The sequence below is a fragment of the Perognathus longimembris genome, chromosome 2 (genome assembly GCF_023159225.1).
Source record: "Perognathus longimembris pacificus isolate PPM17 chromosome 2, ASM2315922v1, whole genome shotgun sequence".
NCBI lineage: Eukaryota > Metazoa > Chordata > Mammalia > Rodentia > Heteromyidae > Perognathus > Perognathus longimembris.
In genome coordinates this window covers 31,413,636-31,436,680 of record NC_063162.1, presented here as the reverse complement: position 1 = coordinate 31,436,680, position 23,045 = coordinate 31,413,636, and the positions used below count along the sequence as shown (strand labels likewise).

At 39.2% G+C, this 23,045-nt stretch overlaps 2 protein-coding genes across 2 annotated transcripts in view; one reads left to right on the top strand and one right to left on the bottom strand.

Annotated features, from left to right (window-relative positions):
* The window catches only part of Ankrd22 (ankyrin repeat domain 22), a 12,226-nt gene extending 11,308 nt beyond the window's left edge, over positions 1-918 (bottom strand). The window contains exon 1 of the mRNA XM_048338752.1: positions 830-918. Coding sequence (XP_048194709.1) covers positions 830-850 — 21 coding nt within the window. The 5' untranslated portion in view covers positions 851-918. The remainder of the gene's footprint in view (positions 1-829) is intronic.
* Positions 919-15,584: 14,666 nt separating this feature from the next.
* Stambpl1 (STAM binding protein like 1) overlaps positions 15,585-23,045 on the top strand; it is a 41,076-nt gene continuing 33,615 nt past the window's right edge. The window contains exon 1 of the mRNA XM_048338749.1: positions 15,585-15,912. The gene's annotated coding sequence lies outside the window, so the exon portion shown is untranslated. The remainder of the gene's footprint in view (positions 15,913-23,045) is intronic.

Here is a 23,045-nt window from a genome sequence, read left to right as displayed (position 1 = left end):
GGTAGAACCTCTTTAGGAGGCTAAAGTCATATAAGACATATACTGAATCTTAGAATGATTAGTGATCAGATTGTGTACACACACACACGCACACACACATCAGGCATGGCATTCAGACTAAGGGCAAATCAATTGCTTTTTATATTAGAAGATTAAAACTGCCCAGGAGATTCATTTGAACACAGAGAATGGAATGCAGACTAACTAGTTAAATGTGTCAGGGAGAAGGAAAAAAAACCACGATTAATAATATCATTAAGTCTCTTGCATGCTTAACATTACTCTCTGTGGTCCTTTCGACATTATTAAAAATTTATTTGATTTTAATAAGTTACTTTCAATAAAGGAAAAATAATTTTCATATCTATCAGATGTGCAAAGAAAATGTTCAAAATCTCAAACGTATACTGTGTTTATACCTGTTCTGTACCCTTGTTAACAGTTTTTCAAGTAATCAAGCTGAAAGGTGTTAGTCTATTCATATGCTTCCACAGAAGAATCCGTCAATCTCTCCAATATTTAAAAAAATCCAATCATATACAATATCTATTTCTCCTTTGGGTGTTTAGCATGAGGAAACCACAGCTTCTAACTAATATTTTAGTATTTCAAAATAACTTGTGTGAAGTGTGTGTGTGTGTGTGTGTGTGTGTGTGTGTGTGTGTGTGTGTGTTTGTCAAACATACATAGAGGTCTTTGCTTTTATTTTTCTGTCTGGATGTTCATAAAAGGTAAACAGAAGTAAAAGAGACAATCAACAGGGATAGGAAATTATATGTGAAAGCCCTTTAACTCCCTTTGAAATCCTACTTTCACAGCTAGGACATACCTCAGAATACAAGATTCCCATCCTGGTACTTCACACTGCTTACTTCACTTCTACTGCTTCTGGAATCTTCCGGAGCTGTCTCTGATTAACATCAAAACTCTTTCCCAGGAGAAAGATCCCCCGAAGTCCAAGCCAGTGGCAAGCCCTTTCTTTCCCGGCCTGTTAGTGCTGTTTCACGACACACACAGCGACACACCTCGCGGAACCAGCTAATGAAGCAAAGGCATCGGCTTACATGGAATGACCCGGATGGTGTATCATTTTGTGTTACAACCGGGGGAGCCAGTTTCTGAGTCATATTTGCTCTGCCAGGAAAGAAGGAAACAAAACCTAGATTGGGAAGGTGGCAAGTTCTTAAATTGGCAGGAAGGAATCAGGGTTTAAGATAGAATACTGTGTGTAGGGCATGTTCTCACTGAGATCAAAGTGGCAGTAATCAGCTAAGTGACTTACAACCTTAGCCTGGGTTTTGTGGTGGAGCCAAAGTTACAGTAAAGGCGGAGCCACAGTGCGCAGGTGTGGCTTGCTGCCCTGATACAGTGTGTTGCCTGGCTTCAACTTTACATTATCTTTTTTGTTTTTTTTCTCTTGATCCTTTTTAGGGTTATAAGGAAGAGGTGATGTACCTCTGGGTCTTACTGCTGACTATAACATATCATGCTCTGAGTTTAAAAGATAAAAACAAAGTACAGTCTCTAGTTTGACAAATTTGTCTGTTTTAATCTGTAATATTATACAAAGCTGTTTAGGACTTAGAAAGAGGTTTGTCCCCGCTTTTTTTTTTTTTATAATGCTGGAGATCAACCTCAGCATATACCAAGAAAGTGATCTTCTACTAAGCTACTACCTATCCCTTGCATTAAAAAAAAAAAAATTCTCAAGATCACAGGGCTCTGTTTTTAGTCAGTCAGGTTCTTATCTTTGATCTTTATAGGCTGACCTATGTCCTCAGTTCTTAGAAATACACAGACTTTCCAATCAGCTTTATTAGAAATGATATCATATACTACCTAGCAAATTAAAGCATCCTTTGTTTTCCTCCTTCTATCACAGATCCATCAACATAAGTCAACAGATCTACGTACACTAACTTGAAATAAAACATTCTGTCATGTGTTCTATGAAATTCCTTCCAAAGTGCTAAGTATTTCCACATGTACAAGATATTAGAAATATCAGTCATCCTTTGTGATCTTCCCTAGGTCAATAGCTAGGTGCATATGGTCATGTAAAATAATATTTCTTGATATGAAAACCAAGACATGGAAGCAAGAGTATTTTCTTTTCCTTTTTGTTGTTTTTTGTTTTCTGTGTCTTTTGTTTGTAAGTTTATCTGTTTGGAGGAAGGTAAGCATGGGCACACTCACTGCACAATTTGTTGAAAATGAACTGTACAACTTGTAGGAGGAGACAAGAGGGAAAAACGGGAGAGAGCAGGGGAGGGGTGACACTTCAATAAGAAAATGTACTCATTACTTGACTTATGTAACTGTAACTTCTTTGTACATCACCTTTATAATAATAATATATTTATATACATGATAGGTTTTTAGAAAAAAAAATCAGTCAGGACTTCATCCATGGCCTTCCATTTAATAACTATTCCTTCCCTTCTCTTGCCAATTTTAGAAAAGGTGATTAAAAAGATGTTCCCATATCAAATCCTAGAAAAAAAGTAGCATAATAACATTTAACATTTTTATCTGGCTTTCAATGCAGTTATACTATTGTCTTTTTAATGTCTTTGACATTAAGATTCTGAAAATATTTCACATAAAATCAATAATGTCCTTTGTTTTCATTCTGCTATTTTTCCACACACTGTTGGCCTTTGGACACATCACTTCCATTTATTGATTTGGCCAACAAATCTGGACTGATTGCCTGCTCTGTGCAAGGAACTATTTTAAATGTTAAAAACATTTAAAGTAAGCAAGTAGCAAGTAAAACTATACTTCTATTTTACTCTATTAAAATGGAGTGACTCAGGAGTGGAACACTTTGTAGCACATGCTTTCTAGAATTTGATTCCCAACAACAACAACACACCCATGCACACACACACACACACACACACACACACACGTCAAATATTCTACAGGATAAGTGGAACTTAAAACATGCAATTAGTTCTAAACAAATATAATTTTCTAGAACCCCTGTTGATACATGCTATACCTGTACTCCCCTAATTCACCATCCTCTCCAAGAATTGTTATCAGACTAGGCCTTCTGCAGGAAGGCTAGACTGCAGGACAATTCTTGCACACACTGATCGTGTGCCTTATCCTGGCCCTGAATATCTGTGGCATCAAGAAACCACATTATTTGAAAAGCATGACAGAAAAAACTGGGGGGTGATGATGTTGCTCTCATTTTGGGGAGCAGTTTAGTTTGTGCTGATTTGCTGCCCTCAACAGGCTGTGGAACACACACACACACACACACACACACACACACACACCTTCAATGAGTTCATTTAGAGGAAAGCAGAAATACAGTCACTTAGAGCACCATCTAGTGTCTATTGTACAACTGACAGATAACAGCTTTTGGAAGAGCCTGGACTTTGAAGTCTTTTTTAAAGGTTAATAAGAATCTCAAAAAAAAAGATAAATAAATAAAAAGAATCTATTTCTTCCAAACTAAATAAACTGTGGCAGAATCCTAAGAATTCCTGCTATATATCATTTTGAGAATTGTCTACTAGCTTGGCTACAAGCGTAAAAGAGAAAACTATGGTTTGGAGACTTTCCTGTTTTCAAACTGTAAAAATTTTTTAAAAAGACTTCATGACTTTGTTTTCACCTCAGGCATAGTCTTATGACTTATGGTATGATACTTAGAAGCAGCTACCACTTGAATTATTGAGAATTGCAAATGTAGAAGAGATACAGGTGATGTTCTGCCATTCTCCTGTGGCAGCAATTCAGCCGAAAGCTTGAAGAAGTGGAAAAAGTTTGAAATTCTGTGTTATTTGTAGGCAGCAAATAGCCAGCTGTAGAAATCTCCACATATAACACAAAGCTCTTAGATGAAAGTGAAAGACTATTCACGTCATATCAGAATATAAAACATGTATATAATTGTATGATATGTATATATCACACAATATATGTATATATGTACTATATATGTATTATATATATAAATGACATATATGTGAATGGATTGGCTTGTAGAGATTTCTTAATATGCTATCATTGTGCTCCAGGAGAGGAACCTGGATATTTTATCAGGGGTAGTAAATATTGCTTAGTGGGAAAATTGCTTAGTGGGAAAAGGCAATCTCCACCTTCAAAGTCTTTTCCAAGGCAAACATCCTTAAGTAGATAATGTGGAACAAAGGCATACAGCACTTCTGTTTGAATGACGTGTAGAATTGCAAAATACCAGTGAATTTCCAAAGACATGGTTCAGTGACTAGTGTTGGTGAAATTGAAGGTATTAATTGTGCTGATTCAGTTGACAGAAGATGTTGCAGTAATACCTTTACCAGTCCAGTCCAGTCCTGGAGTTTGTGAGTTCTAACCAATGTTGCTACCGATTTCTTTCACTCACAACTACTGGTCCTAAGTAATACACTAAAGAAATGGCCTCATCCTACTGAAAAAGAATGCCTGCTCACAAGCATCCCATGTCAGTTATTTTGGTTGGTTCATTTTGGAATCCCATCCACTAAAGCCAAGAGTAAGCTCTATTCTCAGTTCAGTCTTAAGGAAAAGGCTATCTTCGTAAATGAACCATTCAGAAGACCTAGATCTGCCTGGGGTAAAAATCCACCAGTTAATATAGTTTCTGTAAGGGTTGGATCCCCAGTTTCTAGAGCCTTGGGGGAAATTTTGTCTTAATTGATGCAATGAAACACAGCCATCCATTTTGAGTTTTTTGTATAACTGTATGTAAAATCATATTTCAAAAAAAAATCTATTCAAACATGGGAGAAAATACTCATCATGCCCTTAGAAGATACTTTATTTTAAAACATGTGTGTTTGAATATGATGAAGTTGATAAAATATGTAGATATTGGACTAGGGATATAAGTCAATGTTAGACTATTTTTCTAGTATGTGTAAAGTCCTATCTTCAATCACCAGCACCTCAAAAAGTAAAGGTATAGGCAGAGGTGTAAAAATGTGCATATGTATGTGTATATGTGAGTAAATAGACCTAAATGCAGGTATTTGTTGGCTAATAAGGTCACATATTAATTTTGTTTGCTTTTTAAAATATCTTTATTTAGTAGAATTTTTCCTTCAGAGAGAAGAGGGAGTTTTGCTTTCTGCTTGCTTGCTCAGAGACCTCATTCTTTCCGAGTCATCTTGAACACAATGGCATGATACTCTTTCCAAAATGGTCTTTTATACTGGCGTGTTAGAAGATGCAGTTTTTCGTAACTGAAAAAAAAATTATCATACAAATAAAAGAAGTTATTTGACTGAAAAAAAAACAGGGAAAGAAAAGTACTAGTTAAAAATAAAAAAGAAACTAATGGTACCACTGCCTATCATCCAAGAACTATTGAGACTCACATTATTCTTCAGGCTCAGAGATCAAACTAGGATCATTATTTCTATTGTAACAGCGTCCTTAGGCTAGGTCAATATAAATCTAAATCAAGGTATTATTAGATCATAATGAAACGTCTGCTGATAGGTGCATTTTTGGTCTCCTTTCTATGGGAGATCAATGTATTTTTGGCTTTGACATTGGGAGTAATTAAATGTTATGAGTAAAGTACACTATTGTACAGAAAAAATATCTAAATGATCTATGAAATACATAGACATTGTCTCATTGTCACATTTTTCCTGTTCCTCTTCTCAAACGAATTGGATTATTGCATCAAACAAAGATCTTACAGATAGCTGGCTCAAGTCTCACTTCACCTTTCACTACTACTTGCTAATCTGTAATTTGGTTGTTCCACTGAGAGTGAGAATTATTTATTGGATACCAATAAGGTGCTGATCACTATGCTAAGCACTTTGATGTACTCATTCACTGAATAAATACAAACTACAAACTTCTTGTGAGGGGATATTTTCTTTTTTGTGTGGATAAAGTAACTGAAACTCAGTGAACTCAATTTACTTGCCCAATTATCACACAACTGCACAGTGGCAGGATTTAGATTCAAACTCACACCTTTCTGACTTCATAGCCTATACTCTTAACCACTGGGGTAAATAATCTCAATTTCCACCAAGATAACTTTTCTTCATGGTTTTATAGATCCAAGAAAAGGGGAACATTTCAAATCAAAACACTCTAGAAGGTCATCAATTCAATCCCAACTCTTAAAAATCTCATATAGAGACTTAAATTTCTATTTGTTCTTCCTGTTGTGTTGGCAGAGTGTAGTTCTTTTCACCATTGCTACCTCTTGAGAAGCACCTCCCACAGCTCAGACTACCAGCTCTCACAGCTTGCCACTCCATGTCCACATCTTCAAAGCAAGGTGCTATGCAAGAGCAAGCATATGCAAGCCAATGCAAGCCAATTACTCAGCAAAGTGCCACTGTGCATAAGTAAAGGTCATTCAAGGTTCACAGGTTAAGCAATGCCAAATACAACTGACACTCACATCCAGTTGATGTCTTTTTTGCTGGTGGTCATGGAGCTTGAACTCAGGGTCTCGGTGTTGTCCCTGAGCTCTTTTGCTCAAGTCTAGCACTCTACCACTTTGAGCCACACCACCACTTCTGGATTTCTGGTGGTTAATTGGACATAAGAAGATCACAGACTATCCTCCCTGGCCTGGCCTAGAACTTTGATTCTCAGATCTCAGTCTCCAGAGTAGCTGAGATTACAGGTGTGGGCCATCAAGGCTGTCAAACACATCCAGCTCATTTCTAAAAATCCCCATTGCCCCCCCCCCCCTTTTCTTTTACAGATAAGAACAAGTGGACATTGTTAAGGTTCAGTCTTTGATGTCCGGCCTTCTCATTCATTCTCAAGACTAATCTATTATCTGAGTTTCACCTGAAACCACCTGGCAAATACTCCCTCAAAATTTATAATATAAAGCCAATTTCTCAGGATGTTTGGCACATCTGCATACATCCCTAATGCATTCCCTTTTCATTATAGGCCTATAATACCATTTTGCTTTGTTTTATTCATTTGTTCTTTCCATTTGAGCAATAATAATACCACACCTTTCATAGTTCAGGCTTAAGTACTCCTTGGATTCCTTCCTGACTTTGGCACAAACGATTTGTAGGTCACCATCCTATTGTATTTACTCATCAAGAAATGAAAATTTAGAAAAACCAATCACCTTACTTCTGATCTATAAAATATTTTCAAAGAAAGTGTTGCCTTTTGTACTTAGCTACTTTATCATGCAGATTTGCCTGTTCCTTTATGGAAGATTCCCATGTGCTTCTTGATGGCATTTTGCTTTTACTTTAATTCTGACCCTCAGTGACACATGTTTGCAGATTTACTGTCCCCCTGCCTTTCTGTATACCACTTTCAGAAAGTGCTGGCTTAATGTTCATCCATCCTATTTCACAGGATTTAAACAGAGCCAGGAAGAGTAATGTATGTCAGTAAAAGTAAAATCTATTAAACCTCAACAATGATAAGAAGCAAATCAAGTTCTCTGACAGTAAGCAACAGACACAAGACTCCATTGTGTCTTCAATGACCTGAGCAAGTCACCACCACTTTCTAGATCCCTGTTGCTTCTTTTGTACAGTAAGAAAATTGAACAGTACATTTCTCTAGTCTTATCAGACCCTAAAACGATTATCTTACTTAAAGTACATTCTTGCTGGATGGAGTGGCTCGATGTTGTCATCCTAACTACTTACAAGGCAGAGATCAAGTTATCACGGGGAAATCATGGTTTGAGACAAGTCTGAGTATAAAAGACTGGTAGACTCCATCTGGGCAAAGTGGAATGGTATGTGTTACGAGGTCCAGGGGAGGTACCCCAAGTGGGACTCAAACCCATGTCCCTCCAGAGTCTACCACGCAGAGACAGTCTTAAGCAAAGATGGATTTTGGGGGGAAGTAAAAAGCGACTGGCCGGTCAGGGATGCAGCACAGACAGCTGAAGCTGCAACCCATAACAGTCCTTGAGCTGGGGTTTATAAAGGGAAAAGCACAGCACAGATGTAGGGAGTTGACACAGGGGGTAGAACAAGCAGCAAATGAGTTAAGCAAGCCATTTACAGAAGCAGAATTTTGCAGTCAGGTTGACCTGATATTTAACTTCATTCTAACAATTGCTACCATGTTTCCCTAATCAAGATGGAGTCAGCTCTACTCCCCCCAACACATGTGCTTTTTATCCTAAGCTGCAGGAGAAGCATGAGGGCTGGCTGCCATGGTGTGCACCTGTTATCTTAGCAACTGAACAGTAGGATCACAGGCTGTCCTAGGTAAACAGTGAGACCTTATCTCAAAAATAACCATTGTAGGGCTGGGGATATAGCCTAGTGGCAAGAGTGCCTGCCTCAGATACACGAGGCCCTAGGTTCGATTCCCCAGCACCACATATACAGAAAACGGCCAGAAGCGGCGCTGTGGCTCAAGTGGCAGAGTGCTAGCCTTGAGCGGGAGGAAGCCAGGGACAGTGCTTAGGCCCTGAGTCCAAGGCCCAGGACTGGCCAAAAAAATAAATAAATAAAATAACCATTGTAAAAGGCACCTGTGGAGTACCTTACATGATACAGCCTCTGATCAGCAAGCACAAGTCCCTGAGTTCAAACCCCACTACTGTCATAAATAAATCAACTAAATAAATACATTCTATTTTCTACTTCAAGGAAACATAGATCTTCGGATTAAGAAACCACATTGAGTCAGAGATATAATCTCAGCAGCTTCTTTGAACTCCCTTTCTCTTTTTGGAGAGAAGGGTTTTTTTTTTTTTAATTTACTTGAGATGAGCAATATGTTACAACAGAGTGAATTTTGATGGCAAAATTTGACATTTCATCACAGAAACAAAGTAAACCACTGTATAAACTGACAGGTTAATGATTATTTTGTCCCCTGGAGCATTCAGAATCCTGTAGCTTCAAAGAGACTGACATGAAATTATGAGTTTTCATTGAAAGTCTATTTTTATAACTCCACAGTAAATTGATTGCTATAGATTAATGTGTTCCACTCCCCCTCCTACCCAATTCATTATTAAAGCACTAACCTCATCATAGCTTCATCTGACATATAACTTTTAGGAGATATTTAGGGTTAAATGACATTAGGGCTGGGCTTGTAGTTTGGTGCTAGCATGCTTTCTAGCATCTTCAAGGTATGATTCCCATCATGGGCCAGGGAGGGTGGATGCCGAATTTAAAATGTAGGTGGTTAGTCTCTTTAAAATATTTTCTCTCTCTCTCTTTCTCTTTCTCTTTTTTTCTCTCTCTCTCTCTGTTTCTCCCCCCTCCCCCCGGTCTTTTCTCCTACCCTGACATAAGTACATAGTGAATAAGCAGCATTCTTTATGCCAGAAAAAAAGATGCTCACTAGACTGAATTGGCTAGCAAGCTGGTACCCTGATTAGACTTTGTATATTCTGGAGCACCTGTTGTTTAAAACATCTGGTCTGTGATATTTTCAGCCTTCCTGAGCAGACAAAGATGTATTATCAAAATTACAAGCATACAAGCTTGATTTTTAAATATAGCAGCACATACCTCCATATGTATTTAGAGAATAATTCTTTTAGGATCCTTCAAAAAAGTCATTTCTAGCCAGGCACCAGTGGCTCAGGCCTGTCATCAGAAAGCTGAGATCTGGGATAACAGTTCAAAGCCAACCTGGACAGGAAGGTCCAAGAGACTCTTATTTCCAATAAACCACTCAGAAAACCAGAAGTGGCACTGTGGCTCAAGTGGTAGAGTGCTAGCCTGGAGCTGCAGAACTTAGGGGCAGCTCCCAGGCCCACCCAGAGTTCAAGCCACACGGACTGATCCCTCCCTCCTCCCCAAAAAATAAGTCATTTCTTTCTTTTCACAGCTATAAATACATTTGAGTTATTTTAATATAGTATTTTTGCCCCAGTAAAAGCTATAATAGTCTCATATTCCTAAAAATAAAGCTATTCTTTTTCTATGACAAATTATAAATTTAAATAAGCAGCCAACAACACTTTGTGCCACTAGCTTGTTTTCTTAAAGGGAAACTGCTCAAACCTATTGACAGCTGCTACAAGGCTTATAACAAGAGGATCTTCATTATGCTGGACCAGCTATTACATATGAGGGACAGGACTGGCTTTCTTCAGATGTCCTTCTTTCTCCCAGCTCCTTCTATCCTTCCATATACATACTTTGCATCTATAAATCAGCCCGCAAAATTTGTAAAAAAGCTTAAAACGGTAAACTACCATTTCAAACACTATGATTGCTACTATTTTGTCTATATTTATAAGCCTGTGTGCTTAAATCTCAGGGATAAGAATTTATGTTTTTCATCAAACTCTAACTATGTATTAAAGGTTTTGCACTAGTGAGCTTTCTATCTGCAAATCACATGATAGTTTTCATAATGCTTCCATATTTTAGGATTATCTCTAGATTCAATGATATTGAGAGCTATGATTCTTGTGTTTCCAATGAGAAAGGCTGGGCATATTTAGATGAGGCTTAGGGCCATTTACAAATGGCAGCATATATTCCCAGTTTTCATCCAATAGGCTGAATAGAGAACAGATATGAAATTGTCTACATTTAAAATAAACTAAGGGAGGGGCTCCAAAATAAAGCACATAAGTTGATAACAAATCAAATGTGCCTGTACTTTACATTTTGGGGGTTATTCCTATAATTAATGACACAGATAAAATTACCATAGTTATAACTTCTCAAATGAAAAATAGGTTACTCAGAACTTATTAGCTCTTGGACATTGTAGATCAGCAGTCCCCAGTCACTATAATCTCAGAGCTTCTTTAGAGTTTTATTACATCTTTTGGAATGGGGGAAATGAGTCCAAGGTCTTGGTCAAGGTAACCTATTCCTTCCTTTTACTATCTCTCTTGTTTCATCTTGAGAACAGAGTGGATTCTCTAACTGTGCTTCCAGGTTGTTTTTATGAGAAGTAATCTCTGTCAGACTAAAATATCTCCATCTTGTAACCAGTCACCAATGTATAGTGATATTTCCTGGTACTGAGAATTTCTGGAATTACTTGCTTCTGGACTTCAATCTTTGCTGTCATCTGTGTTGTGACTAGCGAGCCATGTCAGGTATATAAATCTTTATCAATAGAGTTAACTCCTCCCCACTTGAGTGGGAACTTTCCACTGGCTTTACTAACCTCTCCCAAATGTCACCATTTCCAGGCCTATTCCCAGCCAGCTGTAAAGAATGTGCACCCTTGCCTCCAAAAGGGCATCCTCTCTCCCTCCCCCCAGTAGGGGCCTTTCAATGACTGACAGAGTGCTTTCTAACTTCCTTGTTATTAACTGCATTACCCTGCTAACCAACTGTGAAAAAAATTATGAGCCTGGCTTTTTAGCAAGAAGGAGAGGGAATAATGTGGGCCCCTTGGGTTAGGATCAAATCTGAGAAGATCACTCTGCCCAGTGTGGCTGCCTAGCTCTGAGATAGTGGCAGAATACCCTTCTGTACAGAAGTAAAAGGTCTTGATGAAATTTCCTACATCTCTTGTGTCTCTTCATTTTCTGACACCAGAGGATTGTGTGTTTCCAACATTTTGACACCACACTTATAGCTCTGGATCTTTCCACTATAGTTTAAGAAAGAATGGATGAGTGTTGTATATTAAAATAAGGGTGACATTGTAGATGGACTGTCTGAAAGGATTGGCATGAATAGTATAGCAAAACTAGAATTTTAAAAACTTGCTTTTAAGAAGATAATTGTGTCTGAGATACATACTTTTAAGTACAGAAAAATCTCTGAGATAAATATTTCTTCTAACAGAATCAGTTGGATATTTTTGTACTTGTCTCTTACTGGAGACTTTGACCTTGGAAGTAATCTAGAGCCAGAAAATTCTGCATTTGGAAGAATGAATAAGACTCCATCCAATTTGGTCCTAGTGAGAGGGGCGAATACCCTCAGGGATCCCCACTTTATGTGCACCAAGAGAAGTGAAGATCATTTTAGCTTCCTGCTTAATGTAAATTCAGCCCTGTAGGCTTTCTCTTTGTACTGTCAATACCAAGAAACAAGATCAAACTGGGGTGCCTAGGGTGGGGGTGGGGAGTGGACACTATTCCAGGTTCTTAGCTTTTAAATAAAGAGAAGTGATTGAGATCTTTGGATCTGCATTGCCAACAGCCTGAGTTTATTCCAACTTCTCACCATGGATGGATCTCTGATGTTCTGGAGTAGGAAAGCAATTTGAGTACTGGCTTCATATTACTCATCCAGTGAGAAAGGGAGTAATGTTTTGTCACTTGTCACAAGTTGAGAAATAATCAAATGCAACCTTACTTAATGAAGCAATTTAAAATGCCATGCCCTAGTTCTGCATATGACATCAGCTAAGCTAAGGACAGTGGAGTCACAGTTCTTTAACTCATCATTCTTCTTTGTGAAATCATATGTGTTTCTCTCCTTCCTCCCATCTTTATTCCTTTCTTCATTGCATTCTCAAATATTTATAATTCATGTACACATTATGATAGACACAATTTCTCTGCTACTACTGGTTATTTTTCCTTAGTGTTTTTTTTTGTAAAAGGAAAAGCATGTCCTTTATAGAAAACTAAAATTATAATTCAATATAAGGGAAGTAAAGATTATCGTCCATAACTAATTGGTAGGAGGTAATTTTATATTTTCCTAGGAATGTTTTCGTACTTTTTTTACTTATGTGAGATTATATTAACTTCAGTTTTGTGTCCTGTTTGATAAACATCCTAACATAAATAACTTCAATGTCATTAGATACCTATCATAAACATTTTGATTCCCAAAGTTGATAATAAATCTCTGATTCTTCATCCAGATTTCCTTCATACAAATTCCTTCTTAGAAGGAAGTGGAGGAGATAAATATATTCATCATCCAACTTTTGTTAACATACCAAAAAATTCCTTTCCCAACAGTGCATCAGAATTACACTGCCAGATGAGAGAGCTTATTTGTTTATAAGTAATCTTCATTTATGACTGGTAAGGAGAGGAGATTCTATGTTCAAAAATATTTTTTTAAATTATTCTGGAGATTGGAGCTTTAAAAATGCAAGAAAATCTATAGAACATACTACATTCTCTAAGATAAAAAAATTATATGAACACACTTGTGCTTCTTCATTGGGTCAAGAAAGGAAGGGAGACAGTATATGAATTACCTCCAAAATGGCTATGTTAAGAGTTCTTGGTGGGAAACATGGAAACTGTATCTGGTTACCTTCATCAGCACAGCAATGCATTTGAAGGGCCACTGTGTGATGGACCAAAGAGAGAGGAAAGCTAGAGACTAGGCTCACCGTACAAGCAGCGAAGTTTGTCAGTGGACTCAGAACAAATCACACCAACCCACCTTCTATACCACTGTTGCCTCCAGTAGTGGAAATCCTTGTTGTCTCTGACATTACAGTTCTGGGATGCAAAAACACTTCACAGATAATGGAAATATATATAAAGCATCTCTTCCTCAATCATTGACTTCAAGGACAGTTAGGAGCCTGTAGTTGACTAAAATTTTATTAGGTCACATGATGGTGAGTGACATGGATGATGACAGGGATGATGAACATGAGTCTGGAGCTATTTGACTCCAACTCCCTTGGAAGTTTTCTTTTGTTGTTTCATTTTTGAGATAGGACTTCTCCCTGTTAACTCAGCTGACATTAAACAATGTTCCTGACTCAGTTTCCTGATTAGCTAGGACTAAAGTCGTGTGCAGAGCTATTATTAAGTGAGTATTGGGATGCCAAAAAGTAAAACAATCCATGATCAATGACAGTTATGGTTATGCATGTGGAATGTTTTTCTTTCATAATGCTTTTTGAGAATGTGGTTTGTCTGCTTAACTATCAGTGATCACATATTATCTAGTACATCATGAGATTATCCAGTCCAGAAGTACAAACTCCTCAAGTTTCTCAATGAAGTGGGAGGGAATGGATGAGAGGGGTGGGGATTACAGGAAAATGGAAGAATATTTATGCAACCTAAAGTAAACAACTGCTACAACCCACCTTACACTATATATCCTTCCATCTTATGACTTTTCAGGTAATAACAAAAATCTGAATGAAGGGGTTGAGAAATTTATCATAGTGGTAAACCTAATGGTTTATCACTGAGAAGCTCTTGTTGGATCCCTAGCACTCCAAACAAGTAAACAAAATAAATCATTTGTAAATTCTGGATTGGGAGGGGAGTGGTGGTGGTGAAATTCCCTGGTTTGGAACCAAAATTAAAATAACATTGCTATTTAAAACCAAGGTTGCAAGCTGCCCCAACAAGCAATTTAAAACCATGTGCCCATGTAGGCCAATGGTTTACTCCTGTAATCCCAGCTACTTAAGAGGCTGAGAACTCAGAGTTGCTGTTCCAAGCCAGGCAAAGAAGGAAATTTTGTGAGATCCCAGTGATCACCAAAAAGATACAAGTGGACTTGTGGCTCAAGTGGTATAGTTCTAGCTTTGAGCAAAAAGGCCCAAGGACAGTGCCCAGGCCTTGAGTTCAAGCCCCTCAAGGCCTGTCCTGTACACACACACACACACACACACACACACACACACACACACACACAGTGGTAGTGATGATGTTTAAGAAATATATAGGGCCAAATACTCATCTGGCTGCAAGACTGGACATTTGATTTCTAGGGGAAATGCCTACAAGCCAGCACTGGACTCTGAAGCCATTTCTACCACTTAGAGCTAGCCTTGTAATTAAACTCAAGCAAAGGGCCCGGATTTCATCCAGTAGCAGCAGAGTTCCAAAAACATTTAATAGAACCCATTCAGCCAATAGTAACAGCTTTTGATGTCTGAACACTGTATTTCTCCTTTTCCTCCCCTCCCCCCATTAAATGTTAGCTTCTATAATTTTCCAGGTGCATAACTGGAGATAAATACCCTTTAGTTCTCTGTGCCTTGCTTATAGAAAAACAAAATAAGAGCAGCTTTTCTGTACACGGAAGCCGCAGATCAGTACGACTACACGTATGGCATGTCTGGCATGGCGCCAGGGTCGTATTGAAAACACAGTTTGTGATGAGAATACTACAATGCTATCCAGGAGCGATCACGGTTTAAGTTTGTAGTTCTGCAGCACACACAGGTGGGAAAGGGGTGCGGTTAACAGGTTTCCGGTGGGCGAAGTCAGTCACAGATACATCCTATGTGAAGTGTAAATGCAATCTCAAACCCGATCCTCAGTCAGTTTCCCTATGGAAGGCAGCTGTGCGATGATGACCTTCAGGTCACCCGCCATTCCAGAAGTCCCTTTTGGAGAAATTCCTGGTTGAGAGGGCCGGCGCAGGGAGGGTGGGTCGTGGGCTGGGGGGAGGAGCGCAGGTTTACAGATGGGGAAACCGCAGGCCACCATTTCGCTCCCGCCCCAGGCGGTCCGCTGGGACCTGCTGCCACCTGCGAGCTTTTCCTGCAGAGCACGGGAGGCCGCGGCCGCGGAGGAGGGGGCGGAGGCAGCGGCGGAGGCGGCACCCTGGGCCGGGGCCCGCCAGGCCCAGGAGGCCGGGACCGTCTCAGAGACAAATTCTTTTCCTGCAGCGGCGGCGGCGGAGGCAGTAGCAGCAGCAGGCCATAGGTTCAGAGTCCCTGGGCCTGCCTGGGGGCTTTTGCCAGGACCCTGGGGGGAGAGGGGCCCTGAGACCACCGGGAGGAGGAAGGAAAAAAAGGAGGAGGAGGAGGAGGAGGAGGAGGAAGGGATCCTCGCACCGAGAGCCGGCAGAGGCGATTCTGCAGGAAGCAGCGCGCCGGGACGGACGAAAGAGTGGGGCGCCTCCGACCTGGGTTCCATTGTCACCCCGCTGTCTGTCGTGCCTTCCAGCAAAGGCCACTGAGATCGGGACTGTTGGGGGCATACGGATGCCCGAACCGCGCGGCAGGCGCAGGGGCCGCCGCAGTCACAGCCCCTCGCGGGCTCCGGACATCCAAGGCTGCTGCCTGGTGAGTGAGGGGTTCCACGCGCCTGTGCTGCGTGTGATCACGCCCCGGCACCTGCGAGCGAGTGAGTGTGTGAATGCCAGGCGCCCGTGCCCGGTGGCCTCTTCCGCTGACGCCAGCCCGGTGGCAGGCTGACTCCCGGGGAGGTGCGCTTGGCTTCCTGCAGGCCGGGTGCGCCCCGGCAGCCCCGGTGCGCCCCACTGCCTGGCCTGGGGGTTAGTTTCACCTTGATAATAGAGAAGGAAGACAGGAAGCTGTGGTTCCTAGCAGCAGATGGGCCTGCTGGCGGTGACCTTTCTTATGGGTGCGCATGCATGCTTTGCTGGTTCAGCTTTGGGGTGCACCCTTGGAAATGGTGTCTACTCAGAGACAGAGACACAGTCACAGAGACAGAGACACACAGAGAGAGCACACATCACATTGTTTTCTCTTTATGCTGGCTGCACACAAAGGGACGAAAAGAAGTGAGCATTGGAAAAACAGACCTTTATTCCTGGAAGAGCTTGTGGTGTGGCTTTCTGTTTGTGATCACTTTTATTTTCTCTTAGAAACTACTCTTGAGACATTTTCCTCTTACTTGAATAACTTAAGCATTTCACTGAAAGCTCCCAGTGAAATGAACAACAAACGTGGACTGTAATGGAAACTTGGTTTTTCAGAACTCTCTAAAACAACCACCCCCTTGACAGCCAAGAAATTGAAGAGCTGTTGTTACTGAAATTTTAAAAGAGGTTAACCAAGGAACTAATAATTCTGAAAGAGAACCTGATCTAAAGGACTGGGGGGAAAATCTCCAAGGTTGACGATAGGGTAAAGGATTAATTATCTTAGTTATCAGAAATCAGTACTTGGTAGCAAGTGAAACAGACTTCTTTCAAAGTAAGCTCCGGAACATATTGCCTTTCATAGCATCTTCCTCATCTTTGAAGATAAAATGAAGTTGTGGATTTTAAGACCTGTCCATACAGTAGATGTTAGTAGGAGACTGATTTATAGATTCATGATTCAAGGCTCTGTCAAGGTCAATAACACAGGTATATTTCTGCAGCTGAACTAAAACTGAATGAATGTTTGATTTCGTGTTTCAATTTGGGGAGGGGGAACTAGATTTTCTGTGATGGTCTCACACAGAGATGAAGTGTTCTATTATTTTCCTCCCAGACTTTGTGTCAGTTGGTTATTTTATGTACTCATAATGGATGCTAAATTGAACTTTAAAAAATGCACTATACACTGGACATTTTGTATGTTCATGTTTCTTTTTTATGCAAGTTAATGTTTTTCTTTACCATTAGATCCCTTTATTCAAAGGCATAGATTGTTATTGGATTGGACCTGGAACATGAATGGCTGTGCATTTCTGCTTAAGTACACAAGCAAATTTTTATTTTTCCTACCTGAGAGTTTGCTTCAGAATACATGCTGGCTGTGATTTCTAAATCAGTGGTTTTTTGAGAATTTTCAAGAAAAAAAAAGTTTTGTTTTTTATTTTGTTCCCTTTTATAAAGTAAGCATCATTTAATGGATGAATCAGATTCTAAGTCTTTCCTTTTATCTCAGTGCTAAAGGCTACTTCCCTGCCTATTTTGCTTTGTTTCATGAGATTCTTGTTAGTTAGAGGGGCTTGGAAGGAAAAATGAAGGGACTCATGTCCTGCTGGTGTCTTAGCAGAGATTTGCTCATGGACAGAAAAGTGTCTGAAGTTGGTTCCTAAAAAGGACTGGATGGAAACAGTTAAATAATTGTTAATAGTAATTACCTCTTTTTTTTAACTTTCAGGACATAAAATTCAATTTAGCTGAAATCATGGCCTCTATCCCAGATCTGCTTATAGCTACAGTCCAGGGAATGAGGTTTCATGTCATAGGAAAGTTAAATCCTAACAACTTCTACTCAAAGTATGAGGGGAAATAGCACAGAGACTGCTGAGGAAGTACCAGGGAGACATGCTGTTAATCTACTGGTTTATGATTCTGTCTAGTACCTGTCTAGTATGATTGTGTCTGGACCCGGTGAGAGATTTATAAGTGACTTCAGTTGAAGCTATGAGAAATGACTTACGGCTGTTCCTGACGACACCAGAGTCCATTTTCCATCCCTTAGGGCTGATGGATTACAGCTGTTCAATAGATATTTTTGAAATGAGTAACAAACCAAATTGTCTTTACTTTCCCAACTTAATTACATTGGCTCTCCCGGAATTATTCCTTTTTAGTTATAATTTTATACGAATCATCAGGCACTTCATGAAATTGAAGCCCTACTTGGCATATTCAACGTGGAGGACCCACTTTCTCAACAGAGGAAAGAGAATCCATCCCTTAAAAATCACACACACACACACACACAGAGAGAGAGAGAGAGAGAGAGAGAGAGAGAGAGAGATAATACCACTGTATTGATTCCTGTTAACTTGATTGTTTCAGCTCTCTGAATTTGTAAACTATCCGGCTGGTTGTATGTGTGTATATTTAGAAATCCTGAGCTGACATCAGAATGTTCAACTCAGGAATTATCTGGATGTTGCTACATCTGGATGTGGCTTTTGTCTGAAATTGTTTGCATTTCTAAGCAAATCAGAGGAACTTCTAGTACCATCCCACATCTCCTAATGCCAAGTAGAGAGGCCAATTTAACATTTGGCAAGTTTCTAAGACTTGCAAACACATGTTACTTAATTCTTTTTCTAATGCTTTATTTAAACCATGTTATTCTCATTTTTACTGATGGGGGCTTAGGGACATCGATTTAGTTACTTAGTAACTTAATGTTGAATAAAAGCAGACCCTCAATAGAAGCACCAGTAATCCCTGTTTTGTGATTCACTCTAATGAACTTTCAAGACATTCTTTTGGAAATGGATGGATTGTTTGGTCTGAAATATTACTTCTTCTTTTGTTTTTACTTCCAACTTTTCATCTCCAATATTAGAGGTTTTCCCTGTGATTCTGGATCCAAATTACATGAAATGTACCTACTTATCACTGTGACACTATTCAATAATCATGCACTGTTTCTTTCTAATAGTCATCCTCGTGTGCTCCTCTAATCATGCTTGTTTCATGCTGCGTATAAACAAAGCAAGAATTGCCAATTTTTTTCCTACTATGTACAAAAGGTAATAGAATGAAAAACAGTGTAACAGCATTCTACAATAACAAACGTTGCTGTTCTCTTGATGATGAAACATGGTCATTCATAGCCATTATACATTTGGTAAGTATACAGTGGAGCCACTTGCATGAGTGTTAAAGGTATAGATCCCTCATATCTTAGTTAAGACTTTTGATAGCCAAGTGGTAGAGTCTTCATTTTCTGCAGTAGTCATTTGTAGGTTCCTTGAAAGGGAGTGATGAAAGCGTGTTTCTGTAAGTGTACTTTGGCAGTTGAGTGGGAGTAGATGAATAAAAGGAAGGACTGGAGATGATGATTAGGTATTAGATGATGGCAGCATGGTGAATGATCCCAGGGACATTGAGGTTGAGAAGGGCACACTTCTGGAAGCCAGGCATCAGTTTGTTGTTTTATATGAAAAAGAGTACAAGCGCCACCATTAGCCTGTGACTTACCCACGCAAGCATCAGCAGTAGATTCAGCACTCCTTTGATGCTGAACCATGGGAAACTCCAGAATCTTGAAAATGTTTGTAAATATTTACTAATAAATGATAGTTGTTGGATATATGTTATATGTGAGACTACTGAACTTTATCACATGTTGTCTCAAGGATGATGGAGTAGCTAGGAACATGAATTCGTTTGACCACTTATTGGTTGTAAGTTCTTGGGTATAAAACTAACCAATCTAACCCTCAGTTTTTTCATCTTTCAGTTGGGGTCCCTTCCCTGCCCTTCCCTTCCCTTCCCTTCCCTTCCCTTCCCTTCCCTTCCCTTCCCTTCCCTTCCCTTCCCTTCCCTTCCCTTCCCTTCCCTTCCCTTCCCTTCCCTTCCCTTGCCTCCCCTTCCCTCCCCTTCCCTCCCCTCCCCTCCCCTCCCCTCCCCTCCCCTCCCCTCCCCTCCCCTCCCCTCCCCTCCCCTCCCTTCATCTCCCTTCCCCTGTCCTGTACTTTCCTCTCCTTTCCTCTTCTCTTTTGTCCACGTGGGCCTTGAACTCTAGGCCAGGGCACTGTCCCTGAGCTCTTTTTATCCCCCTCAAGGCTAACACTACCACTTTGATCCACAGCTCTACTCCCCCCCCCCCCCCCAGCTTTTTTTAGTGGTTAATTGGATATGAGAGTCTCTTGGGACTTTTCTGCCTGGGCTGATGTCCAACCATATCTTCAGATCTCAACCTTCTGAGTAGCTAGGATTATAAACAGGGGCTATTAGCACCTGTCTGGGGTGTTACTTTCTATTTTGTAAGATTTAGAGAAGAATGCATTAATAAGTAGTTGTAAATAAAAACTCTTTTAAACTGTTTCTGGTACAAAGTAAAATAGCCATCAGTTTTTATTCTTATGTTTATTCATAAAATAATAATATTTTTGAGACTTAAAAAAATTGAGGTATAAATGACCAGGAACATTGTTCAACAGCATTGGTTGGTAGGTCAAACCCAGAAAATCTCATTCTAGAACCTGTTTTCCTATCTTGAACATGTCCTTGTTTCTTATACTGCTGCTAAAGGATCCAGGACTAGAATGATAATATGAATGTATGAATATAATGATAATATGGGTTTGTCCTCAAGAAACTCAGGGCTCCAATCAGAGGTTTGCTTATTTTCCCCATTTTTTCCTTGAAGTTTTGTTATTTTTAAAAATAATGCTTTTCATTCTAATTTGTATTTTCACATCTGCTTTAAAAATGGATTCTTTTTTTGTTTTGTTTTGTTTTGTTTTGTGTGTGTGTGTGTGCATAACACACTGGACATGCATCTGTCCTTATACTCAAATGACTCTTTGCTGAAGGCAAAGAGACTGTGCCTCCAAAATGGACTCTATCAGATTCTGGGGTAAGTGTCAGTATTCCAGGGACCTTCTGTGCCATCTACCTCTCTCTATAGCCCCAGAGTCCATGTGTTTCCTTCATTATTGTGAAGAGATGATGACATTTCTAACCATTTTTATTCAGCGTAGTCAGAATATCTAGTAGAGTAATGGCAAAGTTAATCTTAGCTGTTCTTTGACTTCGGTAAAGTAATTGTGTCCAATTAGAAAAAGGCCAGATGGTAATTATAGGTGGTAACATGGAAGGATGGAATCTACCATCACTGACTTCAGTAGTCTGACTGTGTTATATTTGTCCTTAGTTGTTTTTTTTTTTCATAAATAGCTTTCAGAACCCTAATTGTTGAGGGGTTCTTTCTTTGCTTTTCTTTCTGTTGTAATTTATTTATTTATTTTTGCTAGAGTATCCTGAAAATCTAAGCTCTATCTCAGTAGAGCTTTCTAAGTAGGAATCAAATCTCATATATTTAAGAATATTTTGTAAATTTCTATTTCTCTAGAAGAAAATAAAACTTTTATCTTCTTGAGCTGGAAATTATTACAAGTTATATGATTTGTGACATGGTGAATGTGATGCTTTGATTTTTCAAACTTTCCTGATACCTAATGCTTCAATGGCATGTCAGTGACTGAATTAAACATTCAACAAAGGCTCATCCAAGAGCTGTCAAACAACTCATCCCAGATTATTCATTTATCTAGTTTGGGGTACTACGGGGATGGTGTGGATTTATGAAGAGGGGGAACAAGGGCAAATATTGTCATCATAATCTGTACACATGCCTGGCCCTATGTCAACAGTGCTTTCATGTATTTGTCTATATTTAGAGAGAAGCCCAAGTGTTTCTTTTCAGAGCTCTACTTTTCAAACTTAAATGACTAGAGCACTAATCAAACTTAAATGACTGGAGCACTAACCTTTGGTTAGAAGCAGAAAGGAAACTGCAACCAACAATGGGATTTTGACTAAACTTTGCTCATTTTAGGACCCTGTGATTTCATTTATCCTAGTTGCTGAACTGAATATATCCTGACATTATCTTGTCATGTGAGCCACTTTCCTGGACTAGGAATATGCCAATATAATAGATTTTTTTTATTTGCCTATGAGTCTTTCTTCAGTCTTCTGTTGGATTGACTCTAGTTTTATTTCATTTATAAAATGTTCCATAAGATAAATTCTCTTTGATAGTAGGAACAAATAGACACATTGCATGGAATGATGATCTTCCAAGATCTGGAATAATTATTTCATATGCTAGTCTTTCCGCTCAGTACGGCAGAAAAACTGCATGATGAATCAGTGTAGTATTTTAGTATATACATAAAAGAATCAAAACTACTTGGAACCACTACAGAGTGTGGAACTTTATTTTTCCATTTGGTAAAAAAAATCCAGCAAGTTAAAATGTAGATCTTGAAAGAAATATAACTGGCCATTATGTTCTTTACAGGATATTCTGTCATTCTTATGTTGACCAAGTAGAGAATTAGAGTATGTAGGGAGTTACAAAGGCAACTATGGTTGTGATTCTCAAATTTATCTTTAAAAAATAAAATATCGGGGGCTGAGAATGTGGCTTAGTGGTAGAGTACTTGCCTAGCATGCATGAAGCCCTGGGTTTGATTCCTCAGCAACAGAAAAAGCTGGAAGTGGTGCTGTGGCTCAAGTGATAGAGTGCTAGTTTTGAGCAAAACGAAGTCAGAGGCAGTGCTCAGGCCCTGAGTTCAAGCCCCAGAACTGGCAAAATAAAATAAAAATAAAATATTCTCCAACCCATTTCCCCAGATTTTGTCTGGAGGGTTAGGTGGAACCGGAGAGCCTTCTTTTCAGCAATCTTTTCCTACAGGTAGACAAAAGCCACCTCCTTAGAGAAAAATCTAATTAAGAGATAAGTCAAATTTTATGTTTATATGCTTGCTTCTGTTTTTATCTTGTTAAGCATTTTCCCCTCCTAATTTCCATGTATGTTTTTAAAAAATAATGTATCATAATGCCAACTCCAGTGTTGTTGCATTGGAATTCTTGTCATGAAAATATATAGGTACTACCTATAGTTTTCTTAGTATTTCTGTTTCATTCTTTCTTTTTACTTTATTGTCAAAGTGAAGTACAGAGGGGTTACAGTTTCATATGTAAGGCAGTGAGTACATTTCTTATCCAATATTCTGTTTCTTACTGGAAAGA